The sequence below is a fragment of the Orcinus orca genome, chromosome 7 (assembly GCF_937001465.1).
Source record: "Orcinus orca chromosome 7, mOrcOrc1.1, whole genome shotgun sequence".
NCBI classification, from domain to species: Eukaryota; Metazoa; Chordata; class Mammalia; order Artiodactyla; family Delphinidae; genus Orcinus; species Orcinus orca.
The window spans coordinates 109,520,272-109,537,978 of NC_064565.1; the positions used below are offsets into that span (position 1 = coordinate 109,520,272).

At 45.1% G+C, this 17,707-nt stretch overlaps 1 protein-coding gene across 12 annotated transcripts in view; it reads left to right on the forward strand.

Annotated features, from left to right (window-relative positions):
- The first annotated feature begins 9,841 nt into the window (after positions 1-9,841).
- AGFG1 (ArfGAP with FG repeats 1) overlaps positions 9,842-17,707 on the forward strand; it is a 78,428-nt gene continuing 70,562 nt past the window's right edge. For 3 of the 12 annotated variants that reach the window (XM_033426160.2, XM_033426171.2, XM_033426206.2), the window contains exon 1: positions 9,880-10,234. In XM_033426160.2, the coding sequence (XP_033282051.1) occupies positions 10,068-10,234 (167 nt within the window). In that variant the 5' untranslated portion in view covers positions 9,880-10,067. Of the gene's footprint in view, positions 10,235-10,782; positions 11,138-17,707 lie in introns of those variants that run through there. The other 9 variants (XM_012532276.3, XM_033426201.2, XM_004262621.4 and 6 more) reach the window with 7 other exon arrangements.

Consider the following 17,707-nt stretch of genomic DNA (forward strand, 5'->3'; position numbering starts at 1 on the left):
CCTTACCAAAACCTTCTGAATCATCGCTGGCCCCAGGTCTGGGAGGGTGACTAGTAATAAAGCAGTAGGTTTTCTTTATGGTAAAAATGACTATAGGCTTGTTCCTGTAAACCTGCTCCAGGGGCTCTCCCACCTCTGAAGTGAACTTTGCTCTGTGGCTGTCTGCACATTCTGTGAGGACAAATCTGTACTGCAACAACTACCTAAATGAATATTTGGGACATTTTCACTGGGGGAAGCTTAGTGTGTATAACTTTCCGGTAATTTCCCTCATCTGAATAACTTCTTGAATGAAAATACGTCCTTCAAGTGCACAGCCTGAAGCTCTGGAGGTGGGGTGGCATCCTCTCAAAGCAGAAACCTTGGGCTAGACCAGCCCGGTTGTATTCCAGGGAGTTTGTACCCCCAGAGGCCAGATCAAGACCAGGAAGGCACACACTCCTGTCTTTTCCTGCTCTCACGTAGGGCCAGGTTTGATTGACAAGAGCATCTAACAGACAGCGAAGTGCTGACTGTAGACATTAAATCCTGGGCTCTGAAGTCACCCCACTGACCTTCAAATCCCAGCTCCATCACTTCCCAGTCGTAGGACCTTGTCAAGGTCCTCCACTCGGCAGCCTTAGTTTCTTCATCTGTAAAATGGGCATAACTAATACAGCCTACAGCTGAAGGCTGGTGTGAGGATAAGTGGAGTCACTCTGCAGAGCATGCTTTGCATAGTGTCTGGTGCTTTGTCCCAGGAAATGTTCTTCATCGTTACTGGGCATCAACAGGGAATTCTGTGCGATCGCTTCCCTTCTCAGGGGCTGGGGTGTGATGGCAACGCCAGTCAGCTGGGCTCAAGAGATATGCTCTGTGCTCAGATCACCCCGTGTCATAGGAGCCATCACCTGTCTGCTGGCATTTGGTGAGAAAAGGAAAAGGAAGAAGATGAGTGTTTTTAGAGACCCACTTTTACAACATCTCCGTCTAACCCCTTCAAAATGGACGGCTGCAGCTAGGGTTCATTCTCCTCTTGGGCAGCCCTGCAAGCCCTGCTGGTGTTTCTTTTCTGAAGCCAGAGCAGGTTTCTCTCCCCACAGGAGCCCCATTCTTTACCCTGGACCAGAAGGGAAGGTCCCTTTTCTCTTTTCAGTAATGGGCAAGAACAACGTTCCATTGACGCCATGAATGGAGCGTTTCTTACCCCAGACTCTCTTGCTGCTGCAGACGCAGGGACCTTTTTTCTCTCCCTTGGTTTCCGAAGACTCATGTTCTCTATAGGTGACCCCGGGGAGGCCAGGATTCCTGATTCTGGCACAAAGTGACAAAGGGAAGGGGGCTGCTCGGTTGCAGGGTCTCCACACCAGGCCCTATGACTTGTGGTTTCCTTTTTTTTTTTTAATTAATTTTTATTGGAGTACAGTTGATTTACAATGTTGTGTTAGTTTCTGGTGTACAGCAAAGTGAATCAGGTATACATATACATATAGCCATTCTTTTATAGATTATTTTCCCATATAGATCATTACAGAATATTGAGTAGAGTTCCCTGTAGGTTTTTATTAGTTATTTATTTTATATATAGTAGTGTGTATATGTTAATCTCAATCTCCCAGTTTATCCCTCCCCCCTCAATCCCCCTTGGTAATCATAAGTTTGTTTTCTACATCTGTGACTCTATTTCTGTTTTGTAAATAAGCTCATTTGTACCATTTTTTTAGATTCCACATATAAGCGATATCATATGATATTCGTCCTGTGATTTCTGACAGGTGCACATCCTAGAATTTTCCCTGATTCACCAACCTTTGGGCCTGCCCCACCACCCGGCAGCATCCTCTCCTTTCACACCCTATTCCTTTCCCTTGCTTCACTTTGGGTTAGAGCACTTAGCATCACCTGGCCCATTTCTATTAACATAGATACTGTCTGGTCTCCATCTCACGGGCAACACAAGCTTCAGAAGAGTAGCGACTCTGTCTTATTCATTGCTGAGTCCCCAGTGCCCGGCACAGAGTAGGTGCTCAAGAAATATTAATTGAATGAATGAATGAATAGGTGAATGATGTTTGAAAACTGCCTGTGGTTTCTCTCTAACATCCAGAAAGTGCCTTTCTGATAAATGGATAACTGAAGTCTAGTTGCAATTGTTCTGGGTTTCCAGAGCAGCCTGAGATTAGAGCGGTCAACCAACTGGCACAGTCCTTCTGTGGCCCGGCAAACTAGGAACACAGAGCTTAGGACCTGCTGTATGGGCAGATGCCATTCAGCTGGTGAGACAAAGCTCACAAAGGACAGAGTAAAATGAACCCAGACAGAGGAGCAGGGCTTCGATGGTGGTGGGGACAGCTGGGGGGCGGATCTGCCGGGAGAAGGAGGCCAGGTGACCGATTGCCTGTCAGCTCCACAGCATTGCCCTTCAGGTGCGTGGTTTCCCAGGGCTCTGTGCAGAGTGTACCCAGAAACCACGCCGATGTTTCCAGGAAGTAGGCACCAACTGCCTGTTCTCTGTAGGTTCTTTCCCTCTTCCCTTTCTGTGTTGCTGTTTCTTGCAAGTTAAAAAGCAAGTCAGGAAGCAATGTAAAAATAATCAAACCACAGCTAAGAGAAGGCGGTATCAAAAGAAGAAAAGGGGGAAAAAATTGAGTTGAGTATTATTCCACAGCGCTTTGTACCCAGGCCCTGTGATTATTCACTCTGTGAAACCTGCCGCGGTCTGGGGGAGTTAATGGGCCGCTGTGACTTTCCTTTGCCATTACTTAAATGGGCCATAAAAATTAGCATTGGCTCCTCCGTCACAAGCTGGAAAAAGTCACGCTCTGGAGAGGGAAGAGTGTTAATAAAAGGGGAAGACCCACAGCTCCAGTTTCCTACCTTGGAAATGATCACAGCTATCAGGGAACTCCTCTCCATAAAGAAAATCAGCTTCAGGCATCAAGGGATCCTGAGGGGAAGGAAGATCAGAAGACCCCAAGCATCGAGAAATGCGCCGCCTTGAGGGAGGATTGGGGAGCTTCTGAGGTTTGGGGCTGGGCAGAGCCGATTGAGGGTTTGGGGGCTTTGGAGAGAGAGGGGGCTCGCTTCAGGGAGGGTTCACGTCCGCTTCAAGTTTTTCAAAATTCCCAGTATATCAAAACATGGAAAGCTGTGAAACAGGACCATAGGGCTTCCTTGGTGGCGCAGTGGTTGAGAGTCTGCCTGCCGATGCAGGGGACACGGGTTCGTGCCCCGGTCCGGGAAGATCCCACATGCCGTGGAGCGGCTGGGCCCGTGAGTCACCGCCGCTGAGCCTGAGCGTCCAGAGCCTGTGCTCCGCAACGGGAGAGGCCACAACAGTGAGAGGCCCGCGTACCACAAAACAAAAACAAACAGGACCACAAAAACGGCGGCGTATTTTTAAATAATTACACGCAACAGATTAGCACTTTTAATATACAAGCAAACAAAGCAATTGTGTTATTCACAAGGTAAATCCAGGACTTATTAAAAGTATGAATTCAGAGTGCACTGCAGGTTGTGAAGAGGCACACAGGCCATGCGTGTGTCTCTGGCAACATTTTCTTTCTATTCTGTCAGTAGGTCTCCTCGACACTGTGTGTAACTCAGGTATATTGTCAGTAGTCTAAACTTGAGTCCTTCACATAAAAATGGGGGGACTCTTCTCTCCTCACTCAGATACCCTGAGCGACCAAGCCACCGCTGTTCTGATACTTGTTATTGCTTGTCCTGCTTTGCTCCCAAGAAGACTCAGAGGGGCCTCCTCTCTGGGCCTCGCCTACAGGCCCTGAGGGTGGGGCAGCCTAGGATGAGTTGGCAGCTCTATCGCTGGCTCCATGGGGCCTCTCTAAACACCAGGGTTTGTTCAGGACATTTTCTCTGAGTCACCCCTGGTGATAAGACAGGCGGGAGCCTCTAAGCAAGTCAGGTTTTAGATTCTTACCCTCAGAGGTTTGATTTCAGAATGTGCAAGCTCCTTAACTATCCAAAACTATTGTAGCTTTGGCAGAACTGTAGTCATTCTGGGAGCCAAAGCAGTGGAGACAGCAATAAACAGAACATGGAACCCACTGCATAAGACTGAGGGAAGCTTTATTCTCTGACTCCCATTGCTGCATTTATGTGTTCATTCAACCAATACTGACTTGAGCCCCTTCTAAGTGCCAGGCCCCATGCTAAGAGCTGGAGAAATAGTGCTGAGCAAACACAGACCGGATCCCCATCCTGATGAAGCCCACAGTGTATTGGGGAGAGAGGGGGGCTAGGAACCCTACCTGAAAAAAAAAAAAAAAAAAAAAAAAAATCCCAAAGCAGTCACAGCTGCAAACACTTTAAAGGAGAGGTACATGGTGCTGAAACCGCACAACTCAGATGGGACTCGAACCCAGCCGAAACCCAGACTGGGACTGGAACCCACTGTCTTTTTTTAAAAAATAAATTTATTTATTTATTTTTACTTATTAATATTTGGCTGCACTGGGTCTTCGTTGCTGTGTGGGCTTTCTCTAGTTGTGGTGAGTGGGGGCTACTCTTTGTTGTGGTGCGTAGGCTTCTCATTGCGGTGGCTTCTCTTGTTGCAGAGCAAGGGCTCTAGGCACGTGGGCTTCAGTAGTTGTGGCATGCAGGCTCAGTAGTTGTGGAGCACGGGCTTAGTTGCTCCGTGGCATGTGGGATCTTCCTGGACCAGGGCTCAAACCCGTGTCCCCTGCATTGGCAGGCGGATTCTTAACCACTTCGCCACCAGGGAAGCCCAAATCCACTGTCTTTTTTTTTTTTTTTTTTTGCGGTACGCGGGCCTCTCACCGCTGTGGCCTCTCCCGCTGCGGAGCACAGTCTCCGGATGCACAGGCTCAGCAGCCATGGCTCACGGGCCCAGCCACTCCGGGGCATGTGGGATCCTCCCGGACCGGGGCACAAACCCGTGTCCTCTGCATCGGCAGGCGGACTCTCAACCACTGTGCCACCAGGGAAGCCGCCCACTGTCTTTTAATTAAAATTGCACACCTAGTCTCAGGACTAAATGAAGCTCAGGTTCTTTATGTCTCAGCACAGAAGGAGTTCAGCGAGAGGCATAATGATAGGTAAGAAGTGGATTTATTTAGAGAGATACACATTCTATAGAGAGAACGTAGTCTGTCTAAAAACGCAAGAGCGGTCCTGGGAGAAACACACTCCACAGAGTATGGGCCACTCAGAAGGCAAAAGGCCCTGAAACATGGGGTGGTTAGTTTTTATGGGCTGGGTAATTTCACAGGCTAAAGACAGGGAGGAGTATTCCAACTGTTTTGGGGAAGGGCCAGAGATTTCCAGGAATTGGGCTCCTGCCCACTTTTTGACCTTTTATGGTTAGCCTAGGAACTGTCATGGCACCTGTAGTCATGTAATTTAGACGCTAGTGTATAGCAGTGAGCGCATAATGTGGCTCAAGGTCCACTGCAAGTGGAATCTTCCGCCATCTTGGACCTAGTAGGTTCTAACCAGTTTATGTCGTATCCTCAAGAGCTATGTCACTCTTTTAGATGTTGTGCCCTGCCCTCCTGTTTCAGTACCATGAGCACATATTATGGGGTCTGACTTGATTAGGCAGGACAGGGAAGGATCTCTGAAAAACAGATATTGAGCTGGATCTGAGAAATGAGAAGGGAAAGAGGAGAGGGACTGAGATGCATCAATGGCATTTGCAGTGGGAGAGAAGAGGATATAAAAAACTTAGAAGGCAGAGGGGTTGGAGCAGACTGGTGGAGACTTAGGGTGGAGCTGGGGCAGGGTCGGGGAGACCAGCATGGGTAGCAGGAAGGAGGCTGCCTGTGCAGGGCTGAAACCCAACAAGACCTTGTGGGGCCCTACCGGGCACAAAAGCCTTGGCTTGTCCCCTATTCCTTGTTTGTAGGGAAAAGGTTTCAGCCTCCTAGACCTTTCCTGAGTTCCAAAGGGCAAATTCATGCTGTTATTAATTAGAGGCCTGAGGGAATGCAGAAACAAGGGAAAGGCAGTCAGAAACAATACTGCAGTGATGGGGCAGGGTCCTAGTTCCTCCTTAAGGGATATACACAACAATCTGATAGGAATCTCTGAGTTCTTCTACAGGAACTAAGGCCACCACCCACGTGGAGGATGGTAACTTCAGGCTGAATACAGCACATGGACCCCAGGCTGGTAGGAACCAGAAAGCTGATGATAGAGAGTTCTAGAACACCACTGTGTTACCTCTCCACCAACCAATCAGAGGAAGATCATGCACCCTGCAGACTTCCCACCAAATTGTGCCTATGAAAACTTTTCCCTGTAAACCATTAAGAGTTCAGGTCTGTTGGGCATGACCCACCCATTCCCCTTGCGTGGCCCTTGCAATAAACTTCTCTCTGCTCCAGACTTCAACGTTTCAGTTTGTTTGGCTTCACTGTGCATTGGGCACAGGAACTGGGGTTGGACCACAGGGCCTCTGGGTCTCCTAGGGTCTCTATCTTCCTATCAGCAATGGCAAGTCTCTGAAAGGCAGGGGGAGGAGACTGAGGATGCCTGAATCATATTTGCATTTGGAAAGATCACTCTGGCTGCAGAGCTAACTCCTCTGAAGGTAACTTCTGCTTTGCAAATCCAATATGCAGGATAGGTATTCAGTTATTGGAAGAAGAAGTTGGCGCCTTGCAGCCGGATCTGGGTTTGCATTGCACCTTCATGCTTCACTTATGGCGAGGCCTTGGGCCAGCCAGCATTTCAGAGCCTCAGCTTCCTCGTATATAAAATGGGGATAATAATACCTCCTTCTGCATTGTTTTGAGGGTTAAGAAAATTAAAGAAAATAAATAGTTTTGCTTGACACGCTGCAAACTCTCCTTGGGATCTGAGAAAGTAGAAGCCTACTTTGATATTATATAGGGTATAAGAAAGCTAAAATTCAGCAGGTCATAACCACTTTCAGCTTTATTTGGAGAAAACATTTTGGACTTCACCTTCCTATAGAACGACAGTCTGGAAGTATCTTCTCCTGACTCAACAACAACACAATAATACAACAACCATGTATTAAACTGTTTGTAACAGGGCTACAGTCGCGCCTTCTGATTTTGGCATTTATCAGACGATAGACCATGTACAGATGAACAAACAGAAAACATACAAATGACAAGCGAGCGTTATAAACATAGAAACAAGTAAGCCATTGGCTGTGGGTTGAGTGCATTTGTTGGTGATGAATAACAGGCTGCTGGGTGTCACGTTTAGTCAGAGGGGGGCTGAGTAAGCCTTGTTTTGATCAGTCCAGGATTGAACATTTCAGTACTCTCCTCTCCTAAACAGCCAGGGATCCTGCGGCAATGACACTCCAGTTGACCTTAACTCAAGGGTTTTGTCAAAAAGACTTGGGAGTTGGGGCTTCCCTGGTGGCGCAGTGGTTAAGAATCTGCCTGCCAATGCAGGCGACACGGGTTCGAGCCCTGGTCTGGGAAGATTCCACATGCCCTGGAGCAACTAAGCCCATGTGCCACAACTACTGAGCCTGCATTCTAGAGCCCGTGAGCCACAACTACTGAAGCCCACGCACCTAAAGCCCGTGCTCTGCAACAAGAGAAGCCACCGCAATGAGAAGCCCGCACACCGCAACCAAGAGTAGCCCCCGCTAGCCGCAACTAGAGAAAGCCTGTGCACAGCAATGAAGACCCAGTGCAGCCAAAAAAATAAATACATAAAATAAATAAGTTCAAAAAACAAATAAATTTAAAAAATCCATTGGCCAATCCAAAATCTGTTGATCCCTTTCTTTTAATATTAAAAAGATTATTATTGGGCTTCTCTGGCGGTGCAGTGGTTGAGAGTCCGCCTGCCGATGCAGGTGACGTGGGTTCGTGCCCCGGTCCGGGAAGATCCCACATGCCGCGGAGCGGCTGGGCCCGTGAGCCATGGCCGCTGAGCCTGCGCGTCTGGAGCCTGTGCTCCGCAACGGGAGAGGCCACAACTGTGAGAGGCCCGCGTACCGCAAAAAAAAAAAAAAAAAAAAAAAAGATTATTTTTAATAGTATTGTTGACTGAAAAAAAAATTCACAACCTAAAACTGAGTTATGTTTTATTCAGCGGGAATTTTTAGGACTTCAAGCCCGGGAGGCAGCATCTCAAGTAACCCTGAGAGAACTGCTCCAAGGAGGTGAGGTGAGGGGGGAAACCAGGTTATATAGGAGTTTTGCAACAAAGGGCAGGTAGTCAGAACATCAAAAGATTATTGTTAAAGAAAACCAGACATCTCAAGTTAAGGAATTTAGCGCTTTTCTATGTATGAGAAGATGCAAGAGTCTGGGCTCACTGAAATCATTCCTTTGATAGGCACCTCAGCTATCTGGGGCCGACATCCCATGTTGTCACATCCTGAGTTCCCTCAGGGCTCACCGCAGGGAGTGGCTGCCGTCTGATGGCTGCTAGATGGCAGGTATTCTTTCCTTCCTGAGTTTCCTCAGGGGTCACCAGCCCACCATCGGCTGTGGCTGCAATCACTGATGACAGTGACATTCTTTGTTTACTGATATGGCAGGCAATATTCCATTTCTCAGTATTATATTAATATGAAGTCTCATTCGGTTGATTTATCCAGTCACTTTCATGGGAGATCTGGAGGCTGGCCTTGGCAATTAGGAAACCTGGATTCTAATCTTACTTTCAGTCATTCACTGGCTGAATGACTTTGGACTCACTGGGTCTCCCTGTATTCTTTTGGAAAATGAGGGGCAGGGATGATTTTTAACGTCCTGCTGGTTGTGGATTTTTGGAGTGATTAAGAGATTTGAGTCCGACAGTCTGACTATCTGGGCCAACCCACATGTATCCTAGGGTAAATTACTTAATCCTCCAGAGCTTCGGCTTCCAGATTTGTAAAATGGAAAGAACAATAATGCTTACCTTAACAAGAGATCTTGTTAAGATTAAATGAGGTACTTAATGCATTCATTCCATAAATACTGAGCACCTAGCCTCCAGCTCTGGGAGGGGCAGAGGGTGGAGTAGTGAAGAAGACACTGGGGTGTAGGCTGTTTTTGGAGCCTAAAGAGAGATCCCAGATAAAACATAATAAACACTAAAGGAGTAGGATTTTAAACAGCTAGAACCTTGAAGACAATAAAACACAGCCATTTCATGGAAAGTGACTTTCCAGGAACGTGGAAATATTCACATGGAAATACTGCACTTTCCAGGCTGCATGGATGCATGGATGCCGTGGTCTTTCACGTGTAGCAATGGTCCGCAGTCCCGTTGATTTCACTTCCCTCTATCATCGCTCCACATACAGCAATGTCCGGGGAATTTTGGTTGCCACAGCTGTGGGAAGGGTGGGGAGGTCGTTCTGGCATCTAGTGGATAAAGGCCAGGGATGATGCTCAATATCCTAACATCGCACAGGATAGCCTCCACACCAAAAAATTAACTAGTCCAAAACGTCAACAGTGGCATGGTTGAGAAACCCCGCTATAGAGAGAACAGCAAGGGCAAGGGTCCTGAGTCAGGAGGGAGCTTGCTGTGTTCGGATACAAATGGAAATCCATTGTGGCTGAATAACCCAGGATGAAGTGAGAGAGGCAGCCTGGGCTAGATGATGGAGCGCTGTTTAGGGCACACGGTGAGGAACTTGGAATTATCCCCAAAGCAGTGGGCAGCCCTTGGAGAGCTTTAGGCAGCGGGGGAAGGTAACCCAAGTAATGCGCTTAGCCCTGTAAGCGTGGCCGCAGTAACTCCTCCTGGCCAGCAGAAGGCGCCGGCCGACACTTGGCCTCCGGCCGCCCGGGGCGGGCTTCCTCTTGCCGTCCTCCTTCCTCGTCTTTTCCCCTCAGGAGAAGTCGGGAAGGTGGCGGAGGCGGCGGCGGCGGTGGTGGCGGTGGCGGTTGTCCCAGGTGGGCCGGCTGGTGTGGCCCGTCAGCCCGCGCTCCGCAGCGTCCGCGCCGCGCCCAGCCCAGTCGAGTCCCGCCGCGGCGGCCGGGTCCGGCGCGGGCGGCGCGCGCTGACGGAGGGCGGCGGCCGCGGCCAGGGCGGCCGGTGGGACCGCGGGTCCCCGGCGCAGCGCCGCCCGGCTCCCGGCCCTGCCGGCCTCCTCTCTCGGCGCCGCAGCCATGGCGGCCAGCGCGAAGCGGAAGCAGGAGGAGAAGCACCTGAAGATGCTGCGGGACATGACCGGCCTCCCGCACAACCGAAAGTGCTTCGACTGCGACCAGCGCGGCCCCACCTACGTGAACATGACGGTCGGCTCCTTCGTCTGTACCTCCTGTTCCGGCAGCCTGTGAGTGCGGGGCCGCCGGGCGGGCGGGGGGCCCTTCCCCGGGCGTGGGGAGCGGGCGGCTGGGTGGGGGGTCCTGTGGGGGTCCGGCCGGCGGCGGCGGTTGGGGCGCGGGCTCGCGGGGCGGGGCGGTCGAGGCCAGGGGCCGGGATGCGCTGGGCCCGGGCCGCCGGGCTGGGGATGCGCTTTCGATTTCGCCGGGCGAGGGTCCAGGCCCGGGGCAGCCTTTGTGGGTGGGGCGTGGGCGGGGTTGGGGTCCGGAGGGGGCGCCCGGCGTGAGCATCTCTGGTCCTCGCGGAGCCGGCGCCGCCTCCCTCGGGTCTCGGCTCTCCCGGGCGCTGACCCGACAGGACTGCAGGGGAAAGACGGGAGGAGGCTGGGGACGGCCGTGCGGGTCCTTTGTGTGCCCCGCCTCTCCTCCGGGGCGCGGCGGTCCCGAGCAATACACCTGCCGGGCGCCGTTGGGGGGTGGGGGAGAAGCTGGGGTGGGAGAGAGCAGGGACGCTTAGCTTGGGCTTTTTTTCCTCGGGTCGAGAGTACCTAGGTCAGTGGGAGGAAGCCGGCACTTAGGAATAGTAGCGGGATTAAAATGTCGTGATGGCAGAGATGTGATTCCCAAGGGAAAAGTTAGAGAAGATTAATTGCGGGAGAGGGAGGCAGAGAAAGCAGATGTGAGGCTGCGGGGCTTTAGCTCTATGGTCCAAAGAGAGTCTTGAGGAGTTTGGGGGAAGTTTTAGCGGAAATAAGGAATTGACTCGGAGCTGTGTCATTGTAAATAGGGTGGTGGTATCTGTAAGATTTCTCTGTCAATAGCTAAGTGTCCTGGCTGTGTACAGAAATGAGGAGAGATGGAAAGACAGCGTTGTTTCAGAAAAAGGGAGACCACTGTCTTGAATTACTGGGATGGTTTGTATTTCTTCCTCTTTGCTCCATTAAGCAGCGTTTTCATAAGACTTTTGTTGCTGTGATTGAAGGTTTCTTTTGGAGAGTTTGCGGATGATTTTGGAACTGAATAAGTTGCTTTTATATGCTAAATTATTTTGTATTCACTAAGTTATTGACGAAGTGGTAGTTACTAAATGTTCGTAAAACCTTTGGTCTACCAAATATCTACTTAAGTTCTTTCACTTGTACCACTCTTTGAAATAAAGTAGTTTGGTACCCCACTTCTCCCCCAAAAAACTTTGTAAGAGTAATACTGAGGCAATGGGTATATGAGAAAACTCATTCTTGGAAAATGCAAGGTATGCCTAGTAGAGTATGATTTGTTTTGTTTTCTTCTTAAGTTGGGCAAAGAAGCATTATTACTCTTCCATGACTATTATTTCTTCAACAAACATTTATTGGGTGCCTACTAGGTTCTTTGTAAAGCCTTGGACTGTGCTGATGATTAGAGCAAAATCCTTGTTCTCTTGGTGCTTACATTCTAGTGGAGGAGATGGGAACACATAATAAGTAATCAAATGAGAAAAATGTCGGGCAAGTATGCACTAAAATAGTATGATAGGAGAGACCTTCTCTGAGAGGTCACTTTTATTTATATATATATATTTAAAATTTATTTCTGGCTGCGTTGGGTCTTTGTTGCTGCGCGCGGTCTTTCTTTAGTTGCGGCGAGCGGGGTCTACTCTTGGTTGCAACTCATGGGCTTCTCATTGCGGTGGCTTCTCTTGTTGCAGAGCATGGGCTCTAGGCGTGCGGGCTTCAGTAGTTGTGGCCAGAGGGCTCAGTATCTTCCCAGACCAGGGCTTGAACCTGTGTCTCCTGCATTGGCAGGCGGATTCTTAACCACTGTGCCACCAGGGAAGCCGGAGAGGTTAGTTTTAGATTGTAGAGTCAAGAAAGCACTCTGAGAAGTTGATAGTGTTGTTATTGAAGTACAACACAATCCTAGAGCTAGGTAGTATTTAGGAGATAGTCTGGTTCATTCTTTTCATTTACAAATAAAGACTTAGTTTGTGGGCAACTTTTGGTTTTAAAATGAAGCCAGTAGTCCAATTTGTTTTGAGTATACTTGCATTATGTGCATAATAAGTATGCCAGTGTTTTTACTAAACACAAGGTCCCTTTGATACATTTCAAGTATTTAGTTTGGAAAGTATGTATATATTTACTCTTCTGGATTTCTGACATTTTTGTGTAGCCATTTGCAAGTATAAATTTACTTTGTTGCAGCAAATGTGTAATATGAAAAATATTTACAAATTTCTTCCTAGAGGTCACATTTCCGAAACATTATATATGAAAGGATATCTCATTATACATGACAATTGTTTATTTTATTGGAATTTAATCTGTAACAGATAGGACTCCATATCTCTGTTTAGGGGTGATTCTGCAAATATTTATTGCTCACTTGGCTTGTGTCATGTACTGTGGGAGGCACTGGTCCTACTTCGATCCCACTATCCTTAAGGAGCTTGCATGCTAAGTATGTAAACATAGTTATGATACACTGTAATGTTTCATAGCTTTGAGCTATCCCTGAAATACGTAAATGAATAGGGAAAGCTTCACAGAAGATTTGATGCCTGAGCAAAGACCTTTAAAGACAAGATCCACATGGCAGGTGGCTTCATGTAGTTGAAAGAACAAATACTTATGAGCTAGATAAACCTGGTTTTGAATCCTGGCTCCACTTACTGTGTGGTACTGAGAATGTCAGTCTCTTTGAGTTTGAAGTTTCTCATCTATGAGAAGGTGAGGATAAGGTTTACCTTATACATTTGGGATGTAGATTAGTTTTCAATATTAGAGGTAGTGTATGTTTGACATCTCACATGATGCCTGGGATATATAATATCAAAAGCTCCCCAATATATGAGGGGCATTATTAACAAGGGGGACAGGATATTCCATGAGTAGGGAACAATATGTGAAGGATGCTGAAATGAGAAGCAGCTTTATAAAAAAATCTATCAGTTTGGATTCTTTAGATGTAACTCAAAACCTGACTCAAGTTGGTTTAAAAATATGAGCGGAGGGACTTCCCTGGCCGTCCAGTGGTTAAGACTTCGCCTTCCGGTGTAGGGGGTGCAGGTTCGATCGCTGCTCAGGGAGCTAAGATCCCACATGCCTCCACACCAAAAAACCAAAACATAAAGCGGAAGCAATATTGTAACAAATTCAATAAAGACTTTAAAAAGTGGTCCACATCAAAAAATCTTTGAAAATATGAGGGGAATTGTGTGTTTTTAAATAAGACTTTATCCAGTGGTTAATGATGTTGCCTCGATTTCCCTCATCCAAAGATGGCTGCTCCCAGCTCCTGGGGCTACATAGTGCCTTAATTTATATCATTGTTACAACTTTTCCAGAAGTTGTGATTCAGTCTGGATTAGCTTAGGTCATATGGCTAAGTAGAACCAGTGCCCTCATTGGATGCGTTCTATCATGACGTTATTGGAACAACAAGGATTTCCAAGATAGGGTTCCCAACTCAGAAATCTGGGATCCTTGTGAAGGAAAGAATGGATCCTGAATCAAATGTCTGCTGCAGAAATATTGAAAGGACAGTAATTCCTGAGGATTTTTTTCTTTGGAAAGCAATAATATAGGAAAATAAGAATAATATAACTATTGAGTTTAATAATAATGTCTTTGCTATTTAGATGCCATGGTATAATTGAAAGAATATGAATTTTGAAGTCAGATTTTGACACTGCCACTACCTTTGTGACTTAGGGCAAAGTATTAAGGCCACTATGTGTAGGTTGGCCTGGACCCATCCCCTCAGCCTCAGTTTCTTTATTTGTGATAAAAGATGGTAGTATATAGCTTAAGGTTGTTCTGAGGATTAAATGGTACAATTCATTGAATATTTATTTAACATATATTATTTTTGAGTATGGGGCTAAGCAGTGGATGTACATATATGAACTGAGTCATATTAGCTGCTGGTCAGAAACCTTGATGTGCCTAAAAAATGCTGATACACAGTAAAGGGTATCTACTATCATGAATTTAAAATTTTGGGATAGTCACATGCCTTTTATCATATATTTAGCAGTATCTTTGTTTAAATAAATCGAACAAGTATCTTATTGTTAATATTACTAGACTCAGAGCTGATCTTTTTTTTCTTTTTTTTTTGCGGTAAGCGGGCCTCTCACTTCTGTGGCCTCTCCCGCCGCGGAGCACAGGCTCCGGATGCGCAGGCCCAGCGGCCACGGCTCACGGGCCCAGCCGCTCCGCGGCATGTGGGATCTTCCCGGACCGGAGCACGAACCCGTGTCCCCTGCATCGGCAGGCGGACCCTCAACCCCTGCGCCACCAGGGAAGCCCAGAGCTGATCTTTTATTTCCTGTTTTTTCTTTCAGATGACTGCACTCTGTGCTTGTATGATGCTTATTTAGAATATGTAACTGAATTCCGATTGTGAAACTTTAAAATAGACTTGAGATAGATGTATTAAACTGTCACTGAGGTAGAATGGGGTTGTTCTAACAGATTGATTTGTCACTCTTTCTGCTTCTGTCTACAGAAATATTTAGAATTATGAATGGCATTCTATTACAGCCAACATAAAATATTACCTTCATGTTAAAGAACTTACAGTTAAAGACTAGCTTTAGACCAAATTATTTATTTTGTGGAGAGTTTTAGCATTTGTGTAATCAGTAAATAATATGAGAGTTGTTTTAGCCTTTAAAAATGATTCATAAACTTTTCAGAGAGAGTTTAGATAAAAATAAAAAATAACATTTGAGAAACACCGTGTCCCACTTAATACCAGCCCTTTTATGTGAACAGTGCATTTAAACTTGGAATTTCACAGGAGGATAAATGTAGACAGATAGTAACTTATACTCTATTAATTTTGTGTGCATTTTGAGTCTTTTGGTGAATCTTATAAGAATTTTGACTTTAAAGTTGGACAGATGAAAAGAGGCATTTGTTTTTATACACTCATTAACATTTGAGTGGATTGCAATCAAATACCCTTTTGGAACTCTGTTTATAATATTCAGTACCACATGAGCTCACAGTTGGCGGTGATTTATATCCTTAATTCCCTTTTCACTTTTTTTAGTACTCTAACATGGCTACATTCAGTGAGATATTTTGACAGTGTAGTACAACTTCAATTTAGTGTGAGTGGGAAAACTGATAACTTTTTCAATTGTAAAGGGCAGAGTTTTTTTTTCCTTTTTTTCCCCCTTTTTAAACAAATATTCATTAAGTCCAGGCACTAGTACATGTGTTGGGGAAACAAAAATTAAAGAAATGAAAAATAAGATAATAATAACTACTATTTAGAATTACTGACTGCTCACTCTGTGTCAGGCATTATTCTAGTAACAATCATATAAGGAAAGTACTGTTACCCTCCACAACTTTAAATTGTAAAATGTAGCTTACACTCTTAATGCTTGCTGTAAATTGTTGTGAATTCTATATTTGAGGGATTTAAATGGTAGATTTACTTCATTGGATTTTAAGAGGCAGGACAGGTAGTTTATGGATGTATCACACATTTTTGTTTTATAGTTATGTCATGCTTTTCTTTAAATAGTTTTAGTTAGCTTCAAATGTCTGTTCATTGACTTATTTAGAAACTGTTGTTGTATATTGTGAGTGTAATGGGATATGGTGCTGACTGGTTCTGATACTGATTTTTTTGAGTTTGGCACATAGGTACCAAGGCATTTATAACTTGCTACCAAGGCATTTTTATATCAAGTTCGTATCTGTTCTTCTCTCATTTGTCTGTGAATTTGGATCAGTGTGATTGTAAACACTTTGACCTTTAGTCAGTTTCAAAGTATTGGTTGTACAATTTATCTAGATTAAATCTATATTAAAATTTTGTGAGTTGGATTACAAATAAAAAGAATTAAAACATTCTTTTAAGGAACTTGCTTATCTCTGGACCTCAATTTAAAATTTATTGCCTCTTTAGAAAGCTCTGTATCTAACTTCAGTACACTCTTTGGAAAATAAGCAAATCCTCAGACTGACAATTTTCAGTCTTCTCTATGCAACATGCATAATGCTTACATTCTTGAGAAGCTTCTGTGGAGATATTCAGGACTAGGTGCCATTACCCTTCCTGTTTTTTCCTCCACTCAGTAATGCATTTCCCAATCCACATGGTCAAATCGATGATTATCTAGGAATATAAACCTTTGGTTCTTCTAATGTATATTAAAAAAGTAAATCATTCATAACTTTGGGTACTTCGTTAATAGGTTCCTTGTGACATCCTTTACAGCCTCACACATTAGAGCTGTTGCCCTAAAGACACCTGATTGGACATGATGAGAATGAAATTTATTAACTTATAGGAGGGATAGGAACCTTATTTGAATTGTTCTATGTATGGGGAGTGAGTTTTTGTTTGTTTTTAAGTTAGAACATATTTTTCCAAAGACTCCTGAGTAAGACATGGTCTCTTTTTGATTGGTACCATAACTGCTTTTTAGAGGGAGGGAAGTCATAGTTAACACTTTGCTTTTATTCTAGTTGCTTATTTTAAGAGATGAATTAACAAACTGGAGCATGGTGTAAGGCAGTTGATTAGGATAAGGAGATTTGAAATTCTGTATGAGAGGAATATTTGCAGGGACCAGAAGTGTTATTAGCTTAAAGAAGAAAAAACTAGAGAGTGAGGGTGGGGAGCTGTTCACTTAGTCACTGTCTTTGGGTAAATTAAGGCATTTATGTGGAAGAGGTAATAGGTTTATTCTGTAGGGGGAGATACAAGACCAGGTATGGAAGTTACAGAGAAACATACATGTTTAGAAAAGGAAGAGGAATTTTCCTTGTAGTGTCAGATTCTAAAAATTCTTTTCTTCCCCCACTTTTTGGTTAAATTTTGCAAGATCTTTGATGGGAGAAGTATGAAAATCAGCAGAACTAATAATGTGGGAAGATGTGAAAACTTCCTCATTTCTCTCTTCTAATCTTTATCTCTTACTCTGTGAATCTTGGTGGCTCTAACTTGGAACAGTTGTGCTCAGTAGGTACTTCTATAAAAAGATTGCTAGTGTCTAGTAAAGAGACTTGGCATTTTTGAAATAGGAGGGATTTAAAATTTTAAGAATTCCTCATGTTTTCTAGGAATGTTTTTTCATCAAAGAAACCAGCCTACATATATGTCAGTTAAATTTGATTTTGAAGGGAAAGAACCATTTATTTTCCATTCTTTTTTATGTTTAGTTTTTAATTGAATTTTAATTTTTATCGGAAGAATATATGCACATAGTTTTAAAAAGGCCAAGACTTATAACGAGCAGCAGCAGTCGTCTCTTCCCTTTCTCTGTTTCTGATTACCATAGACAGTCGGTTCTTTTTCTCTTTACTTACCTTAGTATTTCTGGCTAGCATGCTTACAGCTATTTTTTTAATTTTTCAATTTTTGCTTTTATCTATTGACTTCTCTACTGTACAAGAGGGAAGATAAGGCTTTGGCCCTCTTAACACTCCTCTCACTCTCCACCTGTACTCTGCTTCTACTCCTTCAATATAACATCA